A 26,134-nucleotide genomic window follows, 5' to 3' on the forward strand; every position below is an offset into this window, starting at 1 on the left:
TAGGACTTACCAGTTTCCGAGTTCTTGAGCTTCGCAACCAGAGGCAGCCAGGATAAAAAGGGGATGTCCGAATTGAGCCAGCTCATAAAGGTGCACTCAGCAATCCCCACCAAGCCGGGCGACTGGATTTCACGAGAGAATAAAGTGTGGAGAACTACATAAAGACTGGTCTACGCTAGTACTTACATCGACAAAACATTTGTCTACCGCCGCGTTTAGGCAGTGCACATTAAACACCGGGTCTTCGTGTAGATACTTGATTAACAAGTGCATTTTCTGCAGCAGGCCAAGCAGTCGCACCCTGGTGATGCAATTGTTATGGTCAGCACACAAAGAGAAGATATACTTGTGCAGCTCGGGCAGGGAACTGTTGCATAGAAGCCCCAAAGTGAGCTTCACTGAGATGACCTGGATGGTCCCTTCCCTGCAACTAATAAGGAAACAACATCACTGTCCAATTCCAGTGGGGTTCTTCACACATCACCAACCTATCAAAGACATTATATAAAAAATTGATGACCATCTCAGCCACAAAATCAACATCGATGTTCATGTGGTTTTGATTGTTGGCGGCAAAGAAAATATCCGCCAACACCGCCTCTAAGTCGCAGGTCTCCAAAATGAGCGAATTTTCATTGTTGGCCAAGCGGTGTCTCTCGAAAATGGAACTGGTAAGGGCCAAGGGAATGTCTTCAGCTGAAAGCCCACATGTTAAACCTAGTTAAGCAAATTGAACACACCCTTACTGTACAAGGCGCGTTGCAAAACGCGGAACTTCAAAGCCAGCCGGTAAGTTGCGTAAATCACGTAGTTACAGTCGTCTATTGCCTGTTTTACATCGCAGAATTTCGGATGGTCCCATTGTTGCAGGTTTTGTTGGTCACTAATGCAATAATACATACATTTTGAAAATCAGTAAAATCAAAATTATTTATTCATCTGAACAACAGGGGCAAAATAAAGGAAAATAGTACAGAAATGGGGTGTTTTGAGCCTATTTTACGGTCAAAAATCGATTATTGACTTGTGGGTTTTTTCAGCTCAGGGGATTGTTTTCAATATAATAAGGTACAGATGTGTATTATAGGGTATAATAGGTTTTGAGTAAGATTTTATTCCCGTTAATATTGTTATTGGCCTCAACTACTTCAGGCGTAATAAATTGTTACCCCCTTAAGGGGGGGTGGCTTAAAAAAATTTCGATCAAAATTCTAAATCGTGACCGTTCAAAAACGACTAAAAAGTGGTCATTCCCGCAAATATTCAATTTCAACTAGTTCAGGCGTAACAAATTAAAGAAAAACGGCAGTTAAATTTTGCTACTTGCACCGCAAATCTCACTTGTGCAAATATTGTTACAAAATCAAATTTTGATAAAACACAAAGTGAAGCTTGCTCCATTATTGATTGCCGTGAAAAGTGCTCTTAAATCTCAACTAGTTTGTAATAAAAAGCTATTGAACGACAGCGGGTATATTTAGTAGCAAAAGCCGTTGCAAGTCTCACTTTGAGTATTTGTGAAAATTCACTCCAAACCTGCAGAAAAATTAAACATTGAGGAAACATAGAGTAAATTTTACTCTATTCATCGCCGCAAAGCGCGGTAGTCAATTAAAAGTTAGTCGTTGCGAGTGACACTTTGAGTAATTCTCAAAATAAATTTCACTTGCCTATAAAAACGTGCGCTTTCGAGCCCTGATTTCCACCATCCCGTCAGATTATTAGCGAGTTTCTACCAAATACACTCTACAAATTGATCTTAATTTCCTCATTTAATCATAAATTTCATCGAGATCTGGAAAGCAACTGAACACACTGACCAAAATCATCATAATGGGAAAGTTATAGTCGGTTATTGCCAATCCAACAGTTCCAGCGGGGATTTTCCTGTTTTACGGAAAAAAATGCTATAGAGTTTGAGGCATTTTAACCAATATGGCTTTTTCATTCGGCACTTCAATAAAATGAGCACGGACACCATAGTATCTTGACATAATGGCGAAGGAACTTCAATTGAACATAAAATTTTATTCTTTTGTGGCCTTTACAGGGTGTTTCTAACAAAGTACTTTTCGTGATGAAGAAGTGTTTATGTATTCATTCCTATCCAAGACTTGTAAGTAAAGTTTTTGTGTATACATAAGGATTACTTTGATGTAAGTGAACAAGTTGTCCTAATTATCTAGTTACAAGCTTTCAAAAGTACACCGATGTCATGTCATCACGTCGAATTAGTCAATTGTTTAATGGTGGATAGGAAGGACAGGGAGAAAATCGCAGCTTCTAAATTTAAAAAATCCCAGAATTTCTGAATATTTCGGCAGAAAATTCCTGTTTTTCTCAAAGGAGAAGTCTTTTATCATCGATCTGTGCTATTCTTTCGCCTGGTAGTGTGATTTTAGCGGAAAAATGCGATTTTTTAAAGTAAGAACTTTCTGACGTTTACTCTCACGCCGCAATGGCTCAGATTTCTTTGGCCCTGAAGTGCACATTTGGAGTTTTAAGAACGTTTTGGAATTTCCTCCAAGAAATTGATGATTCAAAAGTGCGGTAAGTGCGATTCGTCTAAACGTTCATTTTTAAACAACTCTGAATTAGGCACAAAAACACGAAAGTTGTAAAACACATCTAGCTCGATAATTACGATATACCTATGGCTCATTTAGGGGATATTCTGTAAAAAAATACCAAACTACAATAGTATACTTTTTATATCGCGTAAGTAGTTTCACTTCAAGAATTTTTTTTGGTAAAAACCTTTAATTGCTCTACGTACGACTAAAACTTATTACCAAGTTAGTAGGTATATATATTTTGAAAGTCCCAAATTAATCTTGGGATTGATATCTAAAAAAGCAGAAACTATACTTACAAAGACTTAATATAGTTTCGGATTAGATTAACTAGCAGGTATGTTTAGCACCAACAAACTAAGCAAATATTAATATAAAGTAATAATCCAAATTACTAGCATAATGAAAAGTGAAAGAAGTGAAAATATAAACGCTAAATAGCGAAATTAGGAAGAAGTGAGAGGAAGCACTAGACATTGTTTTCTGCAAAAGTATTACATTCTTGGAGGACCAGCGAGTACTTCGTGGTTCTGTTCAATGTTTCTACATCTTTGCAACACGTTAAAGAAGTCAATTCCAAGTGCTTCCTCTTGCCCAGTGGACCTGAAGACTTTTGATAACAAGCCCCTTTGAATCTCCACCCCCGTGGTTAAACTTCTGCATTCTTACACTTGTTTTACCGGGCATTCAGTTGAAGTACTTTGCTCTACACAGCTCACCTTATGTAGTAAATAAATCCCTTTTCATTTTCAGCCTTTTTCCAGGTCCCCATGGTCAATCAACATGTGATCTTCAGATAAACCAACTTTTCGTCCGTATATCAATGTGCAAAATTATATGCTCAAGGTCCTTAAACCAATAATATAATTTAATTGAGGATTTTTTGGTTAAAAACAGCTGAAAACAACCAAAAACCTATCTTAAACATCTTTGTATTGTAACGGTTTTCCTTTTGAAAACAAAACAAGTGCAGTGAATTCAAGGCAGTCGCATGTTCATCACCTTTCCTGTGTTAGTAGGGAATGATAAAAAAAGAGGCAACCACAGTAGACTCTGGGAGCAGGTGAATGGAGCCTCTTCACATGAATGTCAATGTCTGTCAAGAACGGCTGACTCAGACACTTATAGATTTTACTAAAAAGAAACAATTCAATTTCGCAAAAAAAAAACAGTCTGCGCAGTGAACTTGTGAATTATTCCAGTCGATTCAATCATTATTTACCGTTATATGCGATCAGCTAAACGTTGAGAAAAAACTAGAGGTTTCAGCCATGGGGGACTCCTTGGAAGGGAGTGAGAACACACCGGAGCCCCAGAATGTGGCCCTGGTGGACTTCACAGCCTTCACTAACTACATCCTCAAAGCAGCCACCGTGTTGCTGCCAGAGGATGACTCCCAAGCCGAACCCAAAAATCTGGTCGCAGCTCTCGACGATAAAGTCAACCAGGAGTGTATCAGAAAGTTCATCAGTGATCCTCAAGTTACAACGCTGTACATTCAGAGGAATTCATCTAAAGGTAAAAAAACCAGAGTTTTGCTTCGTTGACTCGGGTATCGGGGGCGTGTCTCTTTATAAGGGCTACAATCTGCCTCATTTGTTGCCTGCTTTTGCTGAACCTGTACTATTCATTACAGATGATGACAACGATCAACCACCGGAAGGTGAAGAAGAAAAAGAGCCAGTGGCTTACTATGTGAGCAATGAAGTGCATTATTCGAACTCGAAAATGTCCAGCTTGGTTTGCATCAAACGAAACCCAGTTATTGAAGCTGATAAGAGCATTCGTGCCCAGGTAAATCTCTTAAGTAGTTATTTATGTTATCTTGCAGCCAGAAAATTTAGTATTTATTAATCGTGAATTGTTTCCAATTTTTCTTAGGTCAGAATGCTGAATTTCAGCGAGGGATCCCCCTACGAGATCCTGCATGATTACATCAGCAAAACCATGGCACCATTTTTTAAGTCATACGTAAAGGAGTCTGGGAGAGCTGACAGGTGCGTTTAATTATTTGCAAACATCTATTAAAATCAGTAGGTAAAGAGCTTGACCATTTAAATACTTATTATTCCGTTAAAGATAATTTTAAGTCTCGTCAATAAAATAAAATAAAATACCATTGCAAATGATAACGATTAATATAAAATCCGAGACTAACATCAACAACTAAGATTTACTAGACGCACAAAACGTTAGAAAGAAAGTAATCCAAAGGACAAAACACTTCAGAACGCTAACTTACAAAGAAACGATTCAGTACGAAAACTTCGATAGCGTTTTTCATTGAATCAAACATGTTTATCAATTTATTTTTGTTAGGGATGGTGATAAAATGGCTCCCTCAGTGGAGAAAACCATTGCCGAATTGGAAATGGGTCTGTTGCATCTACAACAAAACATCGACATACCTGAAATCACCCTTCAAATTCACCCCTATGTGGCCTCCCTTATTAAGCAGTGCGCCGATGAGGGCAGAAAACCGAAAGTGTCGGATTTTAGTAACAAAGTGGACGATTCCAACTTTTTAAACCAGCTGCAGCATGGAGTTAATAGATGGATTAAAGAGATTCAAAAGGTATCTTGTCTGAGAACTTATTTGAGCCGAAAGAATTGTAAGAGGTTGGAAAAGACCATAACATTCCAAACCCCAATATAACTGCCATTTTTCAAAATCTCGGAATATTTTCTACAAAATTACCATTCTAGTTGTACTGTTAACGTTCCAAAAAACACCTTCTAAACTAATTAGTTACATAATTTTCTGGCATAAAATAGGTAACCAAGTTGGACAGGGATCCTTCATCCGGAACAGCGCTGCAAGAAATCAGCTTTTGGCTCAATCTTGAAAGAGCCTTGCATCGCATCCAGGAAAAGCGTGAAAGCCTGGAAGTCATCCTAACTCTGGACATTCTCAAGCATGGCAAGGTAAAACTATCCCGTTGCTTGTTTGGGCTGCTGATTTAATAGTTCCTTTCTTTTGCAGCGTTTCCATGCTACAGTCTCGTTCGACACAGATACCGGCCTAAAACAAGCCATCGCCACTGTGAACGATTACAATCCTCTGATGAAGGACTTTCCAATCAACGATTTGCTCTCCGCTACTGAGCTGGAACGGATCAGGGCGGCTGTTCAACAGATTTTCTCCCATTTGCGCAAAGTGCGATCGACTAAATATCCGATTCAGCGATCTCTGCGACTTGTCGAGGCAATTTCTAGAGATCTGGGGGCGCAGCTACTCAAAGTGCTCGGCACCCGAAGATTGATGCATATTTCGTTTGAGGACTTTGAGAAAGTCATGACTCAGTGTTTTGAGGTGTTTTCCATTTGGGAGGACGAGTACGAGAAGTTGCAAGCTTTACTAAGGCGAGTTGTTCAAGTAGTTTTTTGTATTATTTCAACAACTGATGATTTTTTAAATAGGGATATAATTAAGAAAAAGCGCGATGAGCACATGAAAATGGTGTGGCGCATATCAGCGCAGCACAAGAAGCTGCAGAGCCGCATGGATCAAATGTGCAAATTCCGACACCAGCACGACCAACTTCGGAATGTCATAATCCGCGTTTTGAGGCCATCCATTCGGGAAGCTGCGGCGGCGAATGAAGGAGAAGACCTGGAACAAGTGAAGCCAACGTTTTCGCTGGATGCCGCTGATGTGAATGCCATCGAGGTAACTGAATCGTGTGCCCATTAAAAGCTTTGTTTATTTCAAATCGCTGTTAAGGAGGTGAATATGGCCTATGAGAACGTCAAGGAAGTAGAATGCTTGGACATATCCAAAGAGGGCCAAGACGCTTGGGACGCAGCAGTGCAACGCTATGAAGAGCGAATTGATCGCGTGGAAACTCGCATCACTGCTCATCTTCGCGACCAGCTCGGCACCGCAAAGAACGCGAACGAAATGTTCAGGATCTTCTCCAGATTCAATGCTCTGTTTGTGCGCCCGCACATCAGAGGCGCCATCAGGGAATACCAAACACATTTAATCCAACGCGTCAAAGACGACATCGAGGCTCTACATGAGAAGTTTAAGGTGCGTTTTTGTGTTAATGTGCGAAGTTTTTTTGTTAATGCCATCTCTTCTCAGGTCCAGTATCCACAGAGTAACAGTGCGGCGATAAGTAAAGGCCGCGACTTGCCCCCAGTTGCTGGTTCCATTATTTGGGCCAAACAAATCAATCATCAACTTACAACGTATCTTAAACGAGTGGAAGATGTATTAGGTAAAAATTTGTCTATTGTTTTACAAGATTCTGCAGCAAATAAGAGCTTTACAATGATTATTTAAACACCGCAAAACTAAAAAATACGGATAGGTTTCCTGCTTTATTTGTTCTTAAGCATTTTTTGTTTGGTTTCTCAGGTAAAGGTTGGGAAAACCACATCGAAGGTCAAAAACTGAAAGCGGACGGTGATAGTTTCCGTTTGAAGCTCAACACTCAGGAGATCTTTGAGGAATGGGCCCGCAACGTGCAGCAGCGAAATCTGGGGGTGTCTGGCAGGATTTTTATGATTGACGCAATTCGAGCGAAAAATGGGCGCGGAAACATCTACAAGCTCAGAGTAAATTTCCTGCCTGAAATCATCACTCTTGCCAAAGAAGTGCGCAACCTGAAGAGTCTGGGATTCCGCATACCGTTGGCGATCGTGAATAAGGCCCATCAAGCCAACCAACTGTACCCATTTGCCATTTCGTTGATCGAGAGCGTCAGAACATACGAGATGACTCTGGAAAAGGTACGCTTTGATATGCGCCTATTCTTTTACTGGGTAGATTTTAAAAGCAGGATGTGACTTAGTTGATATAGAGCCTTGATTTCGATTTAAATAGGTGTGTTCTTGATTAGCTTAACCACAGGATCAACCAACATGGTGGGGCGAAGGTAGATTCGATTATAGCTATCAAAATGGGGCATGATTACATAGCCTGTGCATGACTGTTAGCTTGTTCGTTGATTTCATTAATTGATGTGCCCTAAAGCTAAACAGCATTCCGCGTTTATATCAACTAATGGGGGTGTTCGAAAAACACACACTATACTAATTCATTCATTGGTTTGTTGATACTTTTTTTAAACAGTAGAGCTAACCTGCGAAACGGGAAAATCGAGCATTAGTAACTCTTTGCATTGTATAGGCTTGCCTGTGAAAACTGCCCATCAGCCCCAAATTCCGTCTTATGTACTCTATGTAAAATAGTGCATGTGCGGCCTAAATTAGTTCTTTTCTATTGACATTATGCTTCATAGATTGAAGATAAAGCAAGCATAATTCCACTGGTGGCTGGCATGCGGAAAGAAGTGCAAAGCTTGATTGAGGAAGGAGCGTCGCTTGTGTGGGAAAGTTACAAGCTAGACCCGTACGTTCAGAAGTTCTCCGAGACAATTGTGGCTTTCCAAGAGAAAGTTGAAGAGTTGGTTCTGGTTGGTGAGCAACTCGAGGTGGACGTGCGATCGTTGGAAACCTGTCCTTATTCGGCCAATACGTTTGCGGAAATTTTGGCCAAGGTTCAACATGCAGTGGACGACTTATCCTTGAAACAGTACTCAAACTTCCATATTTGGGTGAACAGATTGGGAGAAGAGGTACGTGATTTAAAGTCGATTAACACTGATCTAACTGCTATGTGTTGCTGCAGGTCGAGAAAAATTTAGCTCGTCGTTTACAAGCAGGCGTTCAAGCCTGGACCGATGCTTTAGCTGGCACGAAGAAGGATATTGATCATAGCATGGATACGGATGCTCCGACCCAGCCTACCCATAAGCCTGGAGGCGATCCGCAAATCCAAACAATGGTTCATGAGGTAATTTGCCTCTGCAATAGTCGTTTTTCTTCTATATTGTTTTGTGCATAGGTGAGGATCACTAATCAAACGATGTATTTATACCCGAGCATCGAAGAAGCAAGATTCCAAATTATGCAGCAACTGTTCGCATGGGAAGCCATCGTCACTTCTCAGTTAAGGCTGCAGAGTAGCCGGTAAGAATTCCGCTTAAGTTCTAAATTAAATTTAACTAAAATACGCCTTTTACAGGTATCAAGTAGGAGTCGACAAGCCGGTTACCGAGACTTTCAGGAGCATTTTAACTAAACTTCCTGCTGGCGCGGAACCGATGAACAATGCTTATAACGCCATTGCCAGTAAAGTCAAGGAGGTATGCAATGGTGCAATTAAACTGCTTCCTCCCCTATAGAGCTGAACATTTCAGGTACAAAAATACGTGAACCAATGGCTGACTTACCAATCCTTGTGGGACCTGCAAGCCGACACGCTCTACGGCCAGCTGGGCGAAGACATCGGCAAATGGATGCGCTGTCTCAACGACATCAAGTAATTACCGCCTGGCTAGATTAGATTGCTTAAATAATTCTATTTGGGTTTTTCAGAACAACTAGGTCTACGTTCGACACTTCGGACACCCGTCGTGAGTTCGGGCCGATCGTGATCGATTTCGCGAAAGTGCAGAGCAAAGTGTCCCTCAAGTACGACTCATGGCACAAGGACACTTTAAGCAAATTCGGCTCGTTGTTGAGCAACGAAATGGCCTCCTTTCATACCAACGTATCCAAGTCCAGATCCGATCTGGAGTTGCAGAGTATTGAAGCGGCCAGCACTTCGGATGCGGTGACTTTCATCACTTACGTACAAAATCTGAAAAGGAGTATGAAACAGTGGGAAAAGCAGGTGAAGAAGCACTTTAAGCAAGCAATTAATCTCTGCCATTTTAGTTTTAGTTTCATTCAGTTTAGTTTTATCGTCTACAAAAACTACATTATTTTAATTGAGGGTTTTATTAGGTTGAAGTATACAGGGAAGGTCAACGAATCCTGGAACGACAACGTTTCCAATTCCCCACAAACTGGCTTCATGTGGAAAACGTCGAAGGCGAATGGGGCGCCTTTAGCGAAATCATCAAGCGCAAGGATTGTTCGATACAGACCCAAGTGTCCAGCCTGCAACAGAAAATCGTGTCCGAAGACAAAGCAGTGGAGAGTAGAACGCACGATTTTCTCGGCGATTGGGAGAAGAGCAAACCCGTTGAAGGGCATTTAAGGTAACATTAACAAACTAATTAACAATATTAGACCGCAAATAAAACTGAAATTGTACAATTGCTCGTTCCAGGCCTGATGAAGCTCTCTCTCAACTCCAGTTGTTTGAAAGCAAATATGCGCGACTAAAGGAGGAGCGCGATAACGTCGCTAAAGCCAAAGAAGCGCTAGAGCTTCAAGAACCGGGCGGAGCCAGCACCAGCGAAGACCGAATGCAGGTAGTGTTCGAAGAATTGCAAGATTTAAGAGGCGTTTGGTCTGAGCTGTCGAAAATCTGGCAGCAAATCGACGAAACAAAAGAGAAACCTTGGTATGTTTTTCCCATTTATTTATCTATTCTTCTATGTAAAAATATGCATATTATGAATAAAACCTCCATTTTTATACTTACTTCTTGTCTACAGGTTATCAGTACAGCCAAGAAAACTACGTCAACAACTCGACACAATGTTGACTCAATTAAAAGAACTGCCTGCGAGGCTGCGCCAATATGCTTCCTATGAATACGTGAAACGAATGCTACAGAACTACACCAAAGTGAATATGTTGATTGTGGAATTAAAGTCTGATGCCCTCAAGGAACGGCACTGGAAGCAGTTGATGAAACAATTGAGAGTAAATTGGGTTTTAAGCGACCTCACCTTAGGCCAGGTGTGGGATGTGAACTTGCAGAAAAACGAATCGATTGTCAAAGATGTGATACTGGTGGCTCAAGGAGAAATGGCGTTGGAGGAGTTCTTGAAGCAAGTGCGCGAATCTTGGCAGACCTACGAATTGGATCTGATCAACTACCAGAACAAATGCAGGTTGATCAGAGGATGGGATGATCTTTTCAATAAGGTGAGCATAGCTGCGATTTGAACCGCTTGGGGTTTTAACAAGTATAATGTCCAGGTGAAAGAGCACATCAACTCAGTTGCTGCCATGAAGCTCTCGCCGTACTACAAAGTGTTCGAGGAGGAAGCCCTGACGTGGGAGGAGAAACTGAACCGAATTAATGCCCTGTTCGATGTGTGGATTGATGTGCAACGCCGATGGGTTTACTTGGAAGGTAAGTGAGTAATGCATTATTAAAACATTAAATACCGTTTGATATTTTCAGGCATATTTTCGGGAAGCGCCGACATCAAAACCCTGCTCCCAGTCGAGACTTCTCGCTTTCATAGCATCAGTTCCGAGTTCTTAGGCCTAATGAAGAAAGTGAGCAAGTCGCCTATGGTGATGGATGTGCTTAACATCCCCGGTGTTCAACGAGCTTTGGAGCGACTTGCCGATCTTCTGGGTAAAATGCCTGCTTTTATAGCATCGCACTTTCTACAATACTGTTTGGTTTATAGGTAAAATTCAGAAAGCTTTGGGAGAATACCTGGAAAGAGAACGAACATCGTTCCCGCGGTTTTACTTTGTCGGTGATGAAGATCTGCTGGAAATTATCGGAAATAGCAAAAACATCGCTCGGCTTCAGAAACACTTTAAGAAAATGTTTGCTGGTGTGGCATCGATTATTTTGAACGAGGATAACACCATTATTACTGGCATTGCCTCTCGCGAAGGTGAAGAGGTACTAGTGACTTCTTCTATTTTTTGAATGTACATAATTCAATGTTCTATGCTTCTTTAGGTGATGTTCAGAACCCCAGTGTCAACAGTCGAGTATCCGAAAATCAACGAATGGCTTTCTCTGGTGGAGAAAGAAATGCGCGTTACTTTGGCCTCAAGCCTTGCACAAGCCGTGCAGGATATCAAGCAGTTTAAGGATGGAATTGATCCGAAACTCTTCATGGAGTGGTGCGACAAGTATCAAGCTCAAATTGTCGTTTTGGCTGCACAGATATTCTGGAGTGAGGATGTCGAGGCTGCTTTAACAAAGGTCAGTAATTTTTCATGGCGATTTATTTTACTCTCCGCTAACAATCCTAGAAACATTTTTTAAACATTTTTTAGTTAAATGGAGAACCACAGAAAGGCCCTCTGGAAAAGGTGCTTCAGCAAGTGGAAAGCACGTTAAATGTTTTGGCGGATTCCGTTCTTCAAGAGCAGCCTCAGTTGAGAAGGAAGAAGTTGGAACATCTCATCAATGAGTTTGTTCATAAGAGAACAGTGACTAGAAAATTGGTCTCGAGCGGCGTGTGCAGCAACAAAACCTTCGAGTGGCTTTGCCAAATGCGGTACGGACATTTAAACCCGGTTTTAGAGTATTTGGCAGTGAGTAGTAAATTTCCAGATTCTACTTTGATCCACGCCAAACTGAAGTTCTAAAGCAGCTAACTATTCACATGGCAAACGCAGTGTTTTACTACGGTTTTGAATATTTGGGAGTACAAGATAGATTGGTGCAGACACCTTTAACTGATAGATGCTACTTGACTATGACTCAAGCCTTGGAAGCTAGATTGGGAGGTTCTCCTTTCGGTAAGTTTCCAGTAGTTGCAGCAGTATTTATTCTTTAAATTATTTGTATTACCAATTTAGGTCCCGCCGGTACTGGAAAAACCGAATCAGTAAAGGCGCTGGGCAACCAACTAGGGCGTTTTGTGTTGGTGTTCAATTGCGATGAAACCTTCGATTTCCAGGCAATGGGACGAATTTTTGTCGGTTTATGCCAAGTGGGCGCCTGGGGCTGTTTCGACGAGTTCAATCGACTAGAAGAGAGAATGTTGTCGGCTGTATCGCAGCAAATCCAAACGATCCAAGAAGCACTAAAGAGCCAGAAGGAAAGCAGCGAACAGTCCGGACAGCAAACTGGCAGTAAGATACTCACTTTCAAAAATTTCAGTAGTTACCCATAGCTCTTGCAGGCATCAGCGTAGAACTGGTAGGCAAGCAGGTGCGAGTATCTCCAGATATGGCCATATTCATCACAATGAATCCAGGATATGCGGGCAGATCAAACTTGCCCGACAACTTGAAGAAACTGTTCAGATCGCTGGCCATGACTACTCCAGACCGACAGCTCATTGCCGAAGTGATGCTGTTCTCTCAAGGATTCAGGTCGGCTGAAAAGCTGGCTTGCAAAATCGTTCCGTTCTTTAAGTAAGTGCCATTATTCCCGATTATTAAGATGCTATTCCACACTTTTTTTCGCAGGCTTTGTGATGAGCAACTTTCCAATCAGTCGCATTATGACTTTGGGCTTCGTGCCCTCAAATCAGTCCTGATTTCTGCTGGTAATGTAAAGAGGGACCGGATTCAACGAATTAAGGAGGGCATGACGCAAAGGGGTAAGTTAATAAGCCCCAAATTGATTCAATTTTTAAAAGTTATAAAACTAATTCTGTTTCTTTAGGAGAAACAAATATTGATGAAGCCAGCATTGCGGAAAATCTTCCCGAACAAGAGATTCTCATTCAATCCGTCTGCGAAACAATGGTACCAAAGCTGGTGGCTGAAGACATTCCGCTGCTATTTAGCTTGCTGAATGATGTATTCCCCAACGTGTTGTATACTAGGGCTGAAATGAAAGGTAGTTTTTGTTGAAAATTTGGTTTTGCGTTTGAGCTGAAATTTTGAACTGTTTTCAGGCCTTAAGGATGAAATCAGAAAGGTTTGCGTTGAGGAGTACTTGGTGTGCGGCGAGGGTGACGAGCAAGGCTCTGCATGGATGGAAAAGGTAACATTTAGCAACAACTATCATTTTCATGCATTGTACAAATATTGTAAAACTGCACCTCATTTGATTTCATGCTGCATAGAGGGACTCCTGGGTAGCTAAGGTAATAGTCGACGACAAATGCACGCTTGTTTCATATATGTGTTAAATCCTACTAAATAATTCCTGGTTATTCACAAACAAATTCTCACTTAGGTACTCCAACTGTATCAAATATCCAACCTAAACCACGGGCTTATGATGGTGGGTCCAAGCGGATCGGGTAAAAGTACAGCCTGGAGAGTGCTGCTCAAAGCCTTGGAGCGTTTCGAAGGAGTTGAAGGAGTGGCGCATGTAATCGATCCTAAAGCCATCAGCAAGGAGGCTTTGTATGGTGTACTGGACCCCAATACTCGAGAGTGGACTGACGGTCTCTTTACTCACATTCTAAGGCAAGTTTCGCCAAACTTTGCGTAATTGTTCGAACGGTTCTAATTTGGAAAATGTCCAGGAAAATCATCGACAATGTAAGAGGCGAAATTAACAAGCGCCAATGGATTATCTTCGATGGGGACGTGGATCCTGAATGGGTGGAGAATTTGAATTCAGTTCTTGATGACAATAAGCTGCTGACTTTGCCCAATGGAGAACGTCTGAGTTTGCCACCGAATGTCCGCGTTATGTTCGAAGTAGGTTTAGCCAAAATAATTCCATGTCAGTAGCTAGAATTGTGCAATTCAAGGTGCAAGACCTGAAATATGCAACTTTGGCAACTGTTTCTCGTTGTGGAATGGTTTGGTTCTCTGAAGATGTCCTTTCCACGGAAATGATCTTCGAAAACTACATGCTACGACTTAAACATATTCCGCTAGAAGAAGGTAAGAACGGTGTTCATTTGAGTTGAGCTGTTTTGGAATAATGTTGTCACAACTTAAGATTTTATTTTATACAGTTTTAACGTGTATTTGAACGTCGACATGATGCAGCTTTTTACGATTATTTTCTAAAATAATGTAGTTAGTAAGAATCTGTTTGCCAATGTCTAAAGCGACTCTAATACGCGTTTTTACGTTATATTTATTAGCAATTTAACTTTAAACGAAATGGTAAAACATTTACGACACTATGATTTGTTAAAAGTTATGTTTGCAGTATTCCTACACTTGAGTGCTTTTTAAAATAAAAAAAGTAGCGCCTGTAGCTCAAATGCACCAACCATGTCTCAAAGCTGAAAATCTTGTTCCAGGTCCTCAAGAATTTGTAGTAGTGGCAGGTAGTGATCGAGGCTTTCGCAATTATTATATTCATGTTACTAATCCTTAACGTTCGTCGCCTGCTCTCGTATTAACTACTTAAATGCATTCGAAGAAAATAATTTATTGTACTTACGAATACTGATCAGTATTCTATCTGGTACTTTTGTGCATGTAGATGTTCACTGCTCTTTGCAATTGGTTGTTTGAAACTGCACCAAACTATTTCCAATTGGCCAAAAAAAGTAATATTTTACACAACTTCAGAGAGAGATTGCGTATATGCCTATTAAACGTGTCTTGTTAAGTTAATGGATTTTAAATGTTATAAATCTGCTCTCAACATGAAATTTACCTAAGCGGCCATATGATGCAATCTAAAATAACATTTCAATAATATCCAGCAGCAAATTCAAGAAATATGATCTAATTTCATTGATTCATTCATATTGTAAAACACTTCCACTAAACCAGTATTAATTTCCGTAACCAGGTATTAAAATCCGGACGTAATTAAAGATATTTTCTCCCAGTTCTCTTCTGCAATCATTTTGTATATACAACCGACCACTCACTTAATAACTATGTTTAGAACTTAATAACCGTTACTAAAATAAATCTGGTTTATTTCCCAGTTGAAGACGACAGCTTTGGAAAGAAAATTGAAAACAAGGAAGACTCGGTATCGCCAACACTGCAGGTGCAACAGGACGTGGCCAATCTTTTGCAGCCTTTCTTACAGCCGGACGGGCTGGTAATTCGATGCTTGGAACACGCCATGGAGCAGGAGCATATAATGGACTTTACAAGGCTGCGGGCGCTCAGTTCGCTTTCCTCCATGCTCAACCAGAGCGTCAGGTAAGGACTGTCCGTAGCTAATATAATGGGGAAATTTAAACAAGGGATTCTTCCAGAAATGTCCTGGCTTACAACCATTCCCACAACGATTTTCCGCTAGCCTACGAGACATTGGAGCGCTACATACCCAAATGCCTGATCTACGCTATTCTGTGGAGCTTTGCGGGCGACGCCAAGTTGAAAGTTCGCTCTGAATTGGGCGATTTTGTGCGATCGATTACCACCGTACCGCTTCCTCCAGACAGCAACTCGCCAATTATTGATTATGAGGTGACCATCGAAGGCGAGTGGGCGCCATGGTCTAATAAAGTGCCTCAAATCGAAGTGGAAACCCATAAGGTGGCATCGCCGGATATTGTGGTTCCCACTCTAGATACAGTAAGACACGAGTCTCTTCTATACACCTGGTTGGCTGAGCACAAACCTTTGGGTAAATTATTTGCTTGTATTTTAATTCAAAAAGTTTAATACTGATTGTTTGCAGTGCTATGTGGCCCGCCTGGTTCCGGTAAAACCATGACGCTCTTCTCTGCTTTAAGAGCGTTGCCTGATATGGAAGTGGTTGGTTTGAACTTTTCTTCAGCCACTACTCCTGAGCTCCTGCTGAAAACCTTTGATCACTACTGCGAGTACCGGAAAACTCCTAACGGGGTTGTTTTAGCTCCAGTGCAGGTAACACAAGCGCGACGATTCGCCGAATTGAACCTAATCAACTCTTTGTAGCTGGGAAAATGGCTCGTGCTTTTCTGCGACGAAATCAACTTGCCCGATATGGACAATTACGGCACCCAAAGAGTGATCATGTTCTTGCGTCAAATCGTCGAGCAAAAGGGCTTCTATAGGGCGTCAGATCAAACCTGGGTCTCAATGGAGCGTATCCAATTTGTCGGTGCCTGTAATCCACCTACTGATCCTGGAAGAAAACCCCTTTCTCATCGGTGAGTGGTCTATTGAAAAATATCAGGCGCGATCTTTTTTGTTGTAATCCTGGAAAATTTCCGAAGTGTTCACTATAAGCTAAATGTTCTATTGCATACAAAAAACCATATTTATGCTTCTTGTTTAGGTTCTTACGCCACGTTCCTGTAATCTACGTGGACTATCCGGGAGAGACGTCCTTAAAGCAAATCTATGGCACTTTCACAAGAGCGATGCTGCGCCTCACTCCCAACTTGAAAGGTTATGCTGAACCTCTCACGAATGCCATGGTCGAGTTCTACTTGGCCTCACAGGACAGATTCACTCAAGATATGCAACCGCATTATGTCTACTCACCGCGTGAGATGACTCGTTGGGTGAGAGGAATTTGCGAAGCAATCAGGTAATGAATAAGGAGAAAGGAAGCATTAAAATATGCTGTTTTTTAATATATTTGTAATTCTTGCAGACCTCTGGATTCCTTGAGCGTCGAAGGAATCGTTCGCTTATGGGCCCATGAGGCACTCAGACTGTTCCAAGATCGTTTAGTGGAGAATTCCGAACGCCAATGGACGAACGAAAACATAGACTCGGTGGCTCTAAAACATTTCCCTTCAGCCGATTCGGCTAAAGCCCTAGAAAGACCGATTCTGTACAGCAACTGGCTGTCGAAAGAATACATGCCCGTTGACAGGGAGCAGTTGAGGGAATATGTGAAGGCCAGGCTGAGAGTGTTTTACGAAGAAGAGCTAGACGTTCCTCTGGTTCTCTTCGATGAAGTTCTCGATCATGTGCTGAGGATTGACAGGATCTTTAGGCAGCCGCAGGGACATTTGCTGCTCATTGGAGTTTCGGGTGCTGGAAAAACCACCTTATCGCGTTTTGTGGCCTGGATGAATGGACTGTCTATTTTCCAAATAAAGGTTTGTTTGACGATCATCCAACTTTTTGTTTTTAACTGCTGGGTGTTTAGGTACACAACAAATACACCGCCGAAGACTTCGATGAAGACCTGCGCTCGGTTTTGAGACGATCCGGATGCAAAGACGAGAAAATCGCTTTTATATTGGACGAATCGAATATGTTGGATTCCAGCTTCTTGGAGCGCATGAACACTTTGCTGGCCAACGGAGAAGTCCCAGGACTGTTCGAAGGCGATGAATACACCACTTTGATGACACAGTGCAAAGAAGGCGCCCAAAGAGAAGGTAATTAGTTTTGAGGGTGATGCACCCAGCTAGGTGGGGTTATAATTTGCCCCGTTGTTTTAACCTTGTAGGGTTGATGTTGGATTCAAGCGACGAGCTATACAAATGGTTTACTCAGCAAGTAATGCGCAATCTACACGTGGTTTTCACCATGAATCCTTCAACGGATGGGCTGAAGGATCGTGCCGCTACATCGCCCGCCCTGTTCAATCGTTGCGTCCTCAATTGGTTCGGCGATTGGTCCGATGGGGCTTTATACCAGGTAAGTTGGTATATGGCCAACTAATTAAAACATTTGTTAATGTAATTATTGCGATAGGTGGGCAAAGAATTTACCAACCGTTTGGAGCTGGACAGGCCGACATGGAAATCTCCAGATTTCTTCCCAGCTGCTTGCAAGTTTGTTCCTGCTATTCCTCAACATAGAGAAGCTGTCATCAATGCTTGCGTCTACGTTCATCAGACTCTGCATAAAGCAAACGTGCGACTGGCAAAGCGAGGCAAGGGTCTTTCACTTTGCAACAATTGCCAGTTTAATTGAACATTGTTTGCTTGTTGCAGGTGGTCGGACAATGGCCATTACTCCACGACACTACCTAGACTTTATTCATCATTTCGTAAAATTGCACAACGAAAAACGCTCCGACTTGGAAGAGCAACAGTTGCATCTGAATGTCGGTTTGAATAAGATTGCGGAAACCGTTGAGCAGGTCTGTGTTTATTCAGTTTTATATTGCCCTATACTGACGCTGGTTGTGGTGGTGTAGGTGGAAGAAATGCAAAAGAGTTTAGCAGTCAAGTCTCAAGAACTGCACGCGAAAAATGAGGCGGCCAACGCCAAACTGAAGCAGATGGTGAAAGATCAGCAAGAAGCCGAAAAGAAGAAGGTGCAAAGCCAGGAGATTCAGCAACAGTTGGCCGAGCAAACCGTGCATATTGAGCAGAAACGCACTGAAGTGATGGCGGATTTGGATCAAGTGGAACCGGCAGTCATAGACGCCCAAACTGGTGAGCTGGGGGCTATTGTCTAAATTAATATTTCAGTGGGTTTTGCTACTAACCAGTTTTCTCTTAGCGGTTAAGTCTATAAAGAAACAGCATCTCGTCGAGGTTAGGTCCATGGCAAACCCACCAGCCACTGTAAAGATGGCATTAGAGTCTGTTTGCCTTTTACTGCATGAAAATGCCAGCGAATGGCGATCCATTCGTTCAGTTATAATGCGCGAGAACTTCATCACCACCATCGTTAATTTCAGCGGCGTCAACTTAACGTAAGGCCCTTGCCTTATAAGCTGCCCTTCCTGCATTATATCGATGTTCTGTTCTATTAATGGCTGTACAATTTCATGCATGATTGTTTTAGCTGATCTTTAGATTTCCACTGGAGCGATCGAGGAGGGAGAATTGGAACAACTGAGAATCTAGTTTCATTTAGTCATTTGCTTAGATAATTGCACTTTCTGCCTGCTATCAGTTCGCTTATTTTATTTGTTTTTCGCCCCGTTTAGCTGTAAAGTCGATCAAAAAGCAGCAACTGGTCGAGATCCGTTCGATGGCAAACCCTCCGGCTATTGTGAAATTGGCGCTCGAGTCAATTTGTCTTTTGCTCGGGGAAAACGCCAGCGACTGGAAGTCTATCCGGGCGGTGATAATGCGCGATAATTTCATCAACACAGTGGTCAACAATTTCAACACTGAAGACATCAGGTAGGTGCATGTTGTACATAGAGTTTAGTTGCTTCTTGGTTTCGTTGAACTGATTTAGCCAGTGGCAGCTGAATGAAGCATAGACAAATCATTCGATTGCTGTAGGTCAATGCGGGATAACGTGCATTGCGCCAGTAAACGCTGGTTGTTTTTGTAAGGTTTGTCTCTGCTCGGAGCTATTTAGTTCTTTTAAACTAAAATTGTGTGTTGAATACTTATACACGTTCAGTAGCTAAAAGTTTGCGTTTTCGTAGACGAAACTGGCATCACGGGTTTCGGGAGAGTTATTTTCAATCACGAGAGGTGGATATTTGTTGTGTAAATATTGTTGCAGAAATTGACGGGAGCGTATTTTTTTGAGCGTAAAATCAATTTGGTCGAAGGTACTTTTGCAGAAATATTTACAGAAAAATGTGAAAGTATACTCTACCAAAAATATCTACCTAGACATTATATATGTTGTAGTTTTCGTCCTTTTGCATTTCGAGCGTCTTTATCTGGTTTAAACTGTGCGGGTTTAAATCGGTCAAACAGAATGTTAAACTGGGAGTAATATTTTGTTGCATCATTTATTCCAAAGCGTTTTTACCACACCTTCCTTATAGTCACTGTTTTCAGTGACTATGAGTTAGAAAAGACGGTTTATTTTTATCTGCTGTCTCTTCCGCGTAAATTTGTGAAACAGTAGAATTGGTCAAATCTGAGGACTAATACGAATTAACCACTTCGATGATGCGCGCATAATCAGGCTAATGCCAGCTGATGAGAAGTAATAGGCTCGAAACCCGTCATGAGCATAGCAAATATCGAAATATCTACTTACTTAGATTAAAGTCATTATTGTAATTGTTAAGTGATTGAGGAAACTTTTAGCTACAAACCAAACTGTTAGTGGTATTTTATAACAAATTAACAAAATTGACATTTTTCTCTCCAGCGACGATGTGCGCGACAAAATGAAGGCAAAATATCTGAGCAATCCGGATTACAATTTCGAAAAAGTGAACCATGCGAGTAACGCTTGCGGGCCGCTGGTGAAATGGGCCATGGCTCAGATCCAGTACGCCGATATGTTGAAGAAAGTGGAGCCTTTGCGACAGGAGCTCAGCTCTCTGGAAACGCAGGCGGAAACCAATAAGAAGCGTGGCGAAGAAGTGAAGAACTTGATAAGCCAATTGGAGCAGAGCATTGCGTCCTACAAGGAGGAATACGCGCAGCTCATCGCTCAAGCGCAGGCCATTAAGACTGATTTAGAGAACGTTCAGGCCAAGGTGGACCGGTCAATAGCGCTGCTAAAATCGCTGGTGATTGAACGAGAGCGCTGGGAAGCAACCAGTGAGACGTTTAGGGCGCAAATGTCTACCATTGTTGGGGATGTTTTGCTCTCGGCTGCCTTCATCGCATATGGCGGGTATTTTGATCAACATTATCGACAGAATCTGTTTACCACTTGGTGCCAGCATTTAACCCAGGCAGCCATCCAGTACAGGGCTGATATTGCCAGGACTGAGTATCTTTCCAATCCGGATGAGCGGCTGCGTTGGCAGGCAAACGCGTTGCCTTCGGACGATTTGTGCACCGAAAACGCCATTATGCTGAAACGCTTCAACAGATACCCGCTTATAATCGATCCTTCGGGACAGGCCACTGAGTTCATCCTCAATGAGTACAAGGACAAGAAAATAACCAAAACCAGTTTCCTGGATGACTCGTTCCGGAAAAACCTGGAATCGGCCCTTCGGTTTGGCAACCCCCTATTGGTGCAGGACGTTGAAAACTATGATGCCATCCTAAACCCGGTGCTGAACAGGGAGCTTCGCAGAACGGGCGGCCGTGTTTTGATCACTCTAGGCGACCAGGACATCGATTTGTCGCCATCGTTTATAATTTTCCTCTCCACTCGCGATCCTACAGTGGAATTCCCGCCCGATATTTGCTCTAGAGTCACATTTGTGAACTTCACAGTCACTAGAAGTTCGTTGCAGAGCCAGTGCTTGAACCAGGTACTGAAGGCGGAGCGTCCGGACATCGACGCCAAACGGTCGGACTTGTTGAAACTGCAAGGCGAATTCCACTTGAGATTGAGACAGCTTGAGAAGTCTTTGCTGCAGGCCCTCAACGACGCCAAAGGAAAAATCCTGGACGACGACAGCGTCATTACTACTCTGGAAACTTTGAAAAAGGAGGCCGCTGAGATCGGGCAAAAGGTCGAAGAAACCGACAAGGTGATATCGGAAATCGAGACAGTTTCCCAGCAATACCTGCCGCTTTCGCAAGCCTGCAGCAACACCTACTTCACAATGGACAGTCTCAACCAAGTCCACTTCCTCTACCAGTACTCTTTGCAGTTCTTCCTGGATATGTTTAACAGCGTGTTGCTAATCAATCCCAAACTGGATGGAGTCACCGACTACCAGCACAGGCTCAACATAATCACCACCGATCTGTTCCAAGTGGTCTATGAGAGGATTGCCAGGGGCATGCTGCACAACGACCGGATGACTTTCGCCATCCTTCTATGCAGGATTTGCCTAAAGGGGCTTCCTAACGAACTCAACTACGACCAGGAGTTCAGCTTCTTCCTGCGCGCCAAAGAGGGCCTGTTAAGCTCCTCTACCAGTCCTAGTGTGGATGGACTTAACACTGAACAACAGGAGGCTTTGACCAGACTATCGCGAAGGTAAGTTTTACAACCTTTACATTAGAAAAATGAAGCTCTGATGTATCTAATATCTGTAGTGTGCATTCGAGTGGTCCTTAATTTTGAACTATCGAATTTTTAGTCTCATCGCCCAGAACGTTCTTCTACAACTTCGAAAACAATAATCTCTAAAAAAGTTGTCTGTAGAACAATTTTAAAGGTGACATATTTAAAAACATAATTTTTACGTTTTTTAGGAAATCATAAACTTTTGTCTTTTATTTAATAGTCCTTTAGTTACTCTATTACAAAATTCTTATCTACTGCAAAATTAATTGCTAACTTTAGCAATATAAATAAAAGACAGACAAATCATTATTTCTGAAGCAACGTTTATTTCAGCCGTTGGCACATTCGTATCAATATAGAGAAATAGCACAAGTATTCTCCGAATTTATTCATTGCTACTTGAGAAATTGAAAAATATTGATTTAATATGTTTGTAGGTTGCCAGCCTTTAAAAAATTACCGGAGAAAATCAAGGAAATGCCCGAATTCAGTGCCTGGCTGCAGCAAAGCGCGCCCGAACAGGCTGTTCCGCGTCTTTGGATCGAGGAGAAGCAGCTCAGCCCCATCGGCACTGCCATGTACCAGCTTTTGGTGATCCAGGCCTTTAGACCCGACCGAATTATTGCAGCTGCTGCGTTGTTCGTCTCGGCCGTTATGGGGCCGGAGTTTATGGCGGCTGCAGAAAAGGAAATCGACCTGGGCGCAATTGTGGAAAAGGAAATCAAAGGTTTGTTTGGCTGGCGAAGGAAATCCATATTAATAACACTTTTGTGCAATTTTAGCCAACGTGCCAGGTCTGTTGTGTTCCGTGCCTGGATTCGACGCATCCGGACGAGTGGATGATTTGGCTACTGAGCTGAACAAGCAGATTTCCAGTATTGCAATTGGATCGGCCGAAGGCTTTAATCAGGCACATCGCGCTATTAACGTGGCTTGCAAATCGGGAAGGTAGGTGGCAGGTCGTTTAGTTAAAGAAGTCCGTTTCTAACAGTATTTGATCAATTGCAGATGGGTGATGTTAAAGAATGTCCACCTCGCTCCTCAATGGCTGGTTCAGCTGGAGAAGAAGCTGCATTCCCTGCAGCCACATGCCAGCTTCAGGCTTTTCCTCACTATGGAGATCAATCCGAAACTTCCCGTTAACTTGCTGAGGGCCGGAAGAATCGTTGTGTTCGAGCCTCCGCCAGGCATTAGGGCCAATCTCCTCAGGACTTTCAGTACTGTAAGTTGAGTTTTTTTGGTTATTTTTCCTGATTTACTGTGAAACCCTGCTAAAAACTCGAATTAACCAGGTACCGGCCAGCCGAATGATGAGAGCTCCCAACGAAAGAGCCCGACTCTACTTCCTACTTGCTTGGTTCCATGCCATCGTGCAAGAAAGATTACGGTACTGCCCCTTAGGATGGGCCAAATATTACGAATTCAGCGAGTCTGACTTGCGAGTGGCTTGCGATACTTTGGACACATGGATCGATGCCACTGCTATGGTTGGTGATTTCGATTTCAACTCCGTCCTGTTTGCTTGACTCGCTTATTATTACCTGTTACAGGGTAGAACAAATCTGCCACCTGAAAAGGTTCCTTGGGACGCCTTAGTCACGCTGTTATCGCAGTCGATTTACGGTGGTAAAATCGACAACGCTTTCGATCAGAGATTGCTGCAGTCTTTCCTCAACAAGCTGTTCACCAGCAAGAGCTTCGAGGGGGATTTCGCATTGGTGGCCAATATCGATAATGGCCCTAACGGGAATAGGCACATTACCATGCCCGATGGAACTAGAAGGTGAATTCTTCGTTGTGCTAAAGTACAGTAAACCAGGGCTCGTTTGCAATGGTTTGTTTTTTTTTGTAGGGACCACTTTTTGAAATGGATTGAAAGTCTGGCTGATAGGCAGACTCCAGCTTGGTTAGGACTTCCAAACAATGCCGAAAAGGTTCTACTTACCACCAGAGGCACTGACTTGATCAGCAAGCTGCTGAAAATGCAGCAATTGGAGGATGATGATGAGCTCGCGTACAAGGTAATTAGAGTGTGGGAATTCGATTTTCATATTTAGTGAACACTTGATTTTAGTTGGACGAGGCATCTCCTAGCGATCCGAGCGCCCAGATCGACGGTAGACCCTCTTGGATGAAAACCCTACACAATTCTGCCTTAACCTGGTTGCAATTGTTGCCTAAATCGCTGCAGACTCTTCGAAGAACGGTGGAGAACATCAAAGATCCCCTTTATCGGTATTTCGAGCGCGAAGTCAACTCCGCTTCGAAGCTTCTGCTTGACGTGATTCACGATCTGAATGACGTGCTTCTGATCTGCCAGGTAAATTTTTGTTGGTGATTGGAATCAATAAAGAAAAGTTGTTCATGTGGCGATTATTTCCGTAGGGCGAGAAGAAGCAGACGAATTATCATCGAACCATGCTTGGAGAGCTAGTGAGGGGAATTATTCCAGCCAATTGGCATAGATACACGGTTCCGAAAGGATGCACAGTGATTCAATGGATTACGGACTTTAGTCAGCGAATTAAGCAGCTGCAGCAGATATCGAAAGTGGTTTCCACCTCAGGGGCCCAGGAATTGCAGGTAATGTACCAACTTATCTAAGAAATTGGCTTCATTTGCTTCCTACAAATGAATCAGCGAAAGAAGTGTGATAACAAAATTGTATTTTTCTCGAACACAGAGCTTCCCGGTGTGGTTAGGAGGCTTATTAAACCCTGAGGCCTGGATTACCGCCACCAGACAATGTGTGGCTCAAGCTAACAGCTGGTCGCTGGAGGAATTGTGCTTAGATGTAACAATTACCGATTCCCATGATACATCTGCTATTCCCCAAGACTGCTTCGCTATAATTGGTAAGTTCTCTATTCGGAAACTAGGGCTAGGTAAGCAATAGGCGATTTTGCAGGCTTGAAACTGCAAGGGGCCCAATGCAAGAACAACCAGCTCTTGCTTACTTCGAGCATAATGTCCGAATTGCCGATCACGTTGCTGCGCTGGTCGAGATCAACGGAAGATAAAACGTCCGGAAGCAAATTGTCTTTGGCAGTTTACTTAAATTCAACCAGGACAGAGCTGTTGTACACTGTGGACCTGAATATTGCCCCAGGGCAAGATCCGCACAGCTTCTACGAGAGGGGCGTCGCCCTGCTAACATCTACTGCTTTAAATTAAACGGTATTTAATGATTTAAATCCATTTGCTTATAGTGAGAATAATAATTTTATTTATTTTTTTATTATCCGTTATAATGCTCATTGGGCCTAATGTTTTTGGTTTGTTCAATGAGCATTGTTGCAGCTTTTTGTAGTTAAGTATCGAAAGAAAAAATGTATTTAATATTATCACGTCTATAAACTAGTAACTTTATCAAATATCAACTGCTTTTCTTACAAGTTTCTGTGATTTTCCCATAGCAGTTTTTTTATCATCTTGTACTCAGAACTTTAAAAAGGTTGTGTAACAAACGAACAAACCGTTGCATAGTCAAATACTCATTTATTTCCTCTAAGAAGTTTTGCACTGATAACAAAAATAAAGGTCTTAAAACTAAAATAAATCACCAAAATGATATCACAAAACTTCCATTTTTTGGATAAACAAGCCTTTGTTGAGCAACACCTGTAGTGTGAAGCTCTGATCCCGTAGACGATTACAACTAATCAAGTTTACAATCTTTGAGTGTTGGTAGCTCGAACCAAACATATCACAATACCAACAGTCGAAAAACTAATATAAAACTTATTATAATTGAAAATAGAGAAACGCTAATCACTAGATGAAAAAAAATTGTTATTTTATCATTTTTTTTACAGAAGAGCAAAGGTAGTAGATCAAATGAAATCAACTAAAGATGAGTCTGCTCTCTTGGTTGTTGTGGCTCTCACAGTTTTTGTAACTCATATTATTTTTTGTTCCAGTTGTGGAACATAACTGTAAAAGGCTAGTCCTAGTAGAATTTTTTTGATTAACTATGATATTCGCGAGTTCAACTACCGATGGTGGCGCTGCGAAACGTCAAATTACTCATTGTCGAGTGACAGTTCAGACTGGTCACACTTGTTTATTTATTGGAGTTGATGACATTTATAACATAAAACAATACTTGCACACTTTTCTATCTGTTCAAATCTAACAAATCACAGTCAGATTCGCGAGTTAAAAAGTCCAGACCCCCCTGGTGGCTAAAATTATAACCACAAGTTAAGTAGTAATTTGACACTTGTTTTGTTAACATTGGTGTTTCCGTCTGATTGTGATTTGTT

General features: G+C 42.1%; 2 protein-coding genes across 4 annotated transcripts in view; one reads left to right on the forward strand and one right to left on the reverse strand.

The window, feature by feature from the left end:
• LOC109540464 (dystrophin) overlaps positions 1-3,859 on the reverse strand; it is a 5,913-nt gene extending 2,054 nt beyond the window's left edge. The window contains exons 1-6 of one of the 2 annotated variants that reach the window (XM_048667495.1): positions 3,796-3,859; positions 3,293-3,422; positions 747-883; positions 489-696; positions 187-430; positions 11-122 (exon numbers count right to left, since the gene is read on the reverse strand). In XM_048667495.1, the coding sequence (XP_048523452.1) occupies positions 11-122; positions 187-430; positions 489-696; positions 747-883; positions 3,293-3,345 (754 nt within the window). In that variant the 5' untranslated portion in view covers positions 3,346-3,422; positions 3,796-3,859. Of the gene's footprint in view, positions 1-10; positions 123-186; positions 431-488; positions 697-746; positions 884-3,292; positions 3,423-3,575; positions 3,648-3,795 lie in introns of those variants that run through there. The other variant, XM_019908862.2, reaches the window with a different exon arrangement.
• Positions 3,702-25,243, forward strand: LOC109540461 (dynein heavy chain, cytoplasmic). 2 transcript variants are annotated; one of them, XM_019908859.2, is made up of 57 exons: positions 3,702-4,091; positions 4,210-4,367; positions 4,455-4,570; positions 4,893-5,148; positions 5,349-5,498; positions 5,557-5,936; positions 5,994-6,243; positions 6,298-6,606; positions 6,661-6,796; positions 6,937-7,310; positions 7,823-8,158; positions 8,212-8,376; positions 8,428-8,552; positions 8,608-8,728; positions 8,783-8,904; positions 8,961-9,258; positions 9,372-9,628; positions 9,700-9,936; positions 10,031-10,466; positions 10,521-10,677; positions 10,729-10,908; positions 10,964-11,187; positions 11,248-11,496; positions 11,571-11,794; positions 11,851-12,038; positions 12,099-12,374; positions 12,425-12,659; positions 12,714-12,847; positions 12,913-13,089; positions 13,148-13,236; positions 13,432-13,667; positions 13,727-13,904; positions 13,958-14,093; positions 14,462-14,488; positions 15,104-15,326; positions 15,383-15,756; positions 15,811-15,998; positions 16,050-16,264; positions 16,393-16,647; positions 16,714-17,167; positions 17,218-17,452; positions 17,524-17,714; positions 17,772-17,952; positions 18,014-18,162; positions 18,220-18,460; positions 18,961-19,159; positions 20,097-21,839; positions 22,307-22,596; positions 22,652-22,817; positions 22,878-23,091; positions 23,162-23,356; positions 23,420-23,652; positions 23,722-23,890; positions 23,944-24,189; positions 24,255-24,452; positions 24,553-24,724; positions 24,778-25,243. In XM_019908859.2, the coding sequence occupies exons 1-57, from the start codon at positions 3,845-3,847 to the stop codon at positions 25,041-25,043; spliced, it is 13,980 nt and encodes a 4,659-aa protein (XP_019764418.2). In that variant the 5' UTR covers positions 3,702-3,844; the 3' UTR covers positions 25,044-25,243. The 2 variants fall into 2 exon arrangements, with proteins under 2 accessions (XP_019764418.2, XP_019764419.2); XM_019908860.2 differs by lacking the exon at positions 14,462-14,488.
• Positions 25,244-26,134: the final 891 nt, after the last annotated feature.

This window comes from Dendroctonus ponderosae, unplaced genomic scaffold, assembly GCF_020466585.1.
Source record: "Dendroctonus ponderosae isolate FM_Combo_2020 unplaced genomic scaffold, Dpon_F_20191213v2 Dpon_F_20191213_6, whole genome shotgun sequence".
Taxonomy (NCBI): Eukaryota; Metazoa; Arthropoda; class Insecta; order Coleoptera; family Curculionidae; genus Dendroctonus; species Dendroctonus ponderosae.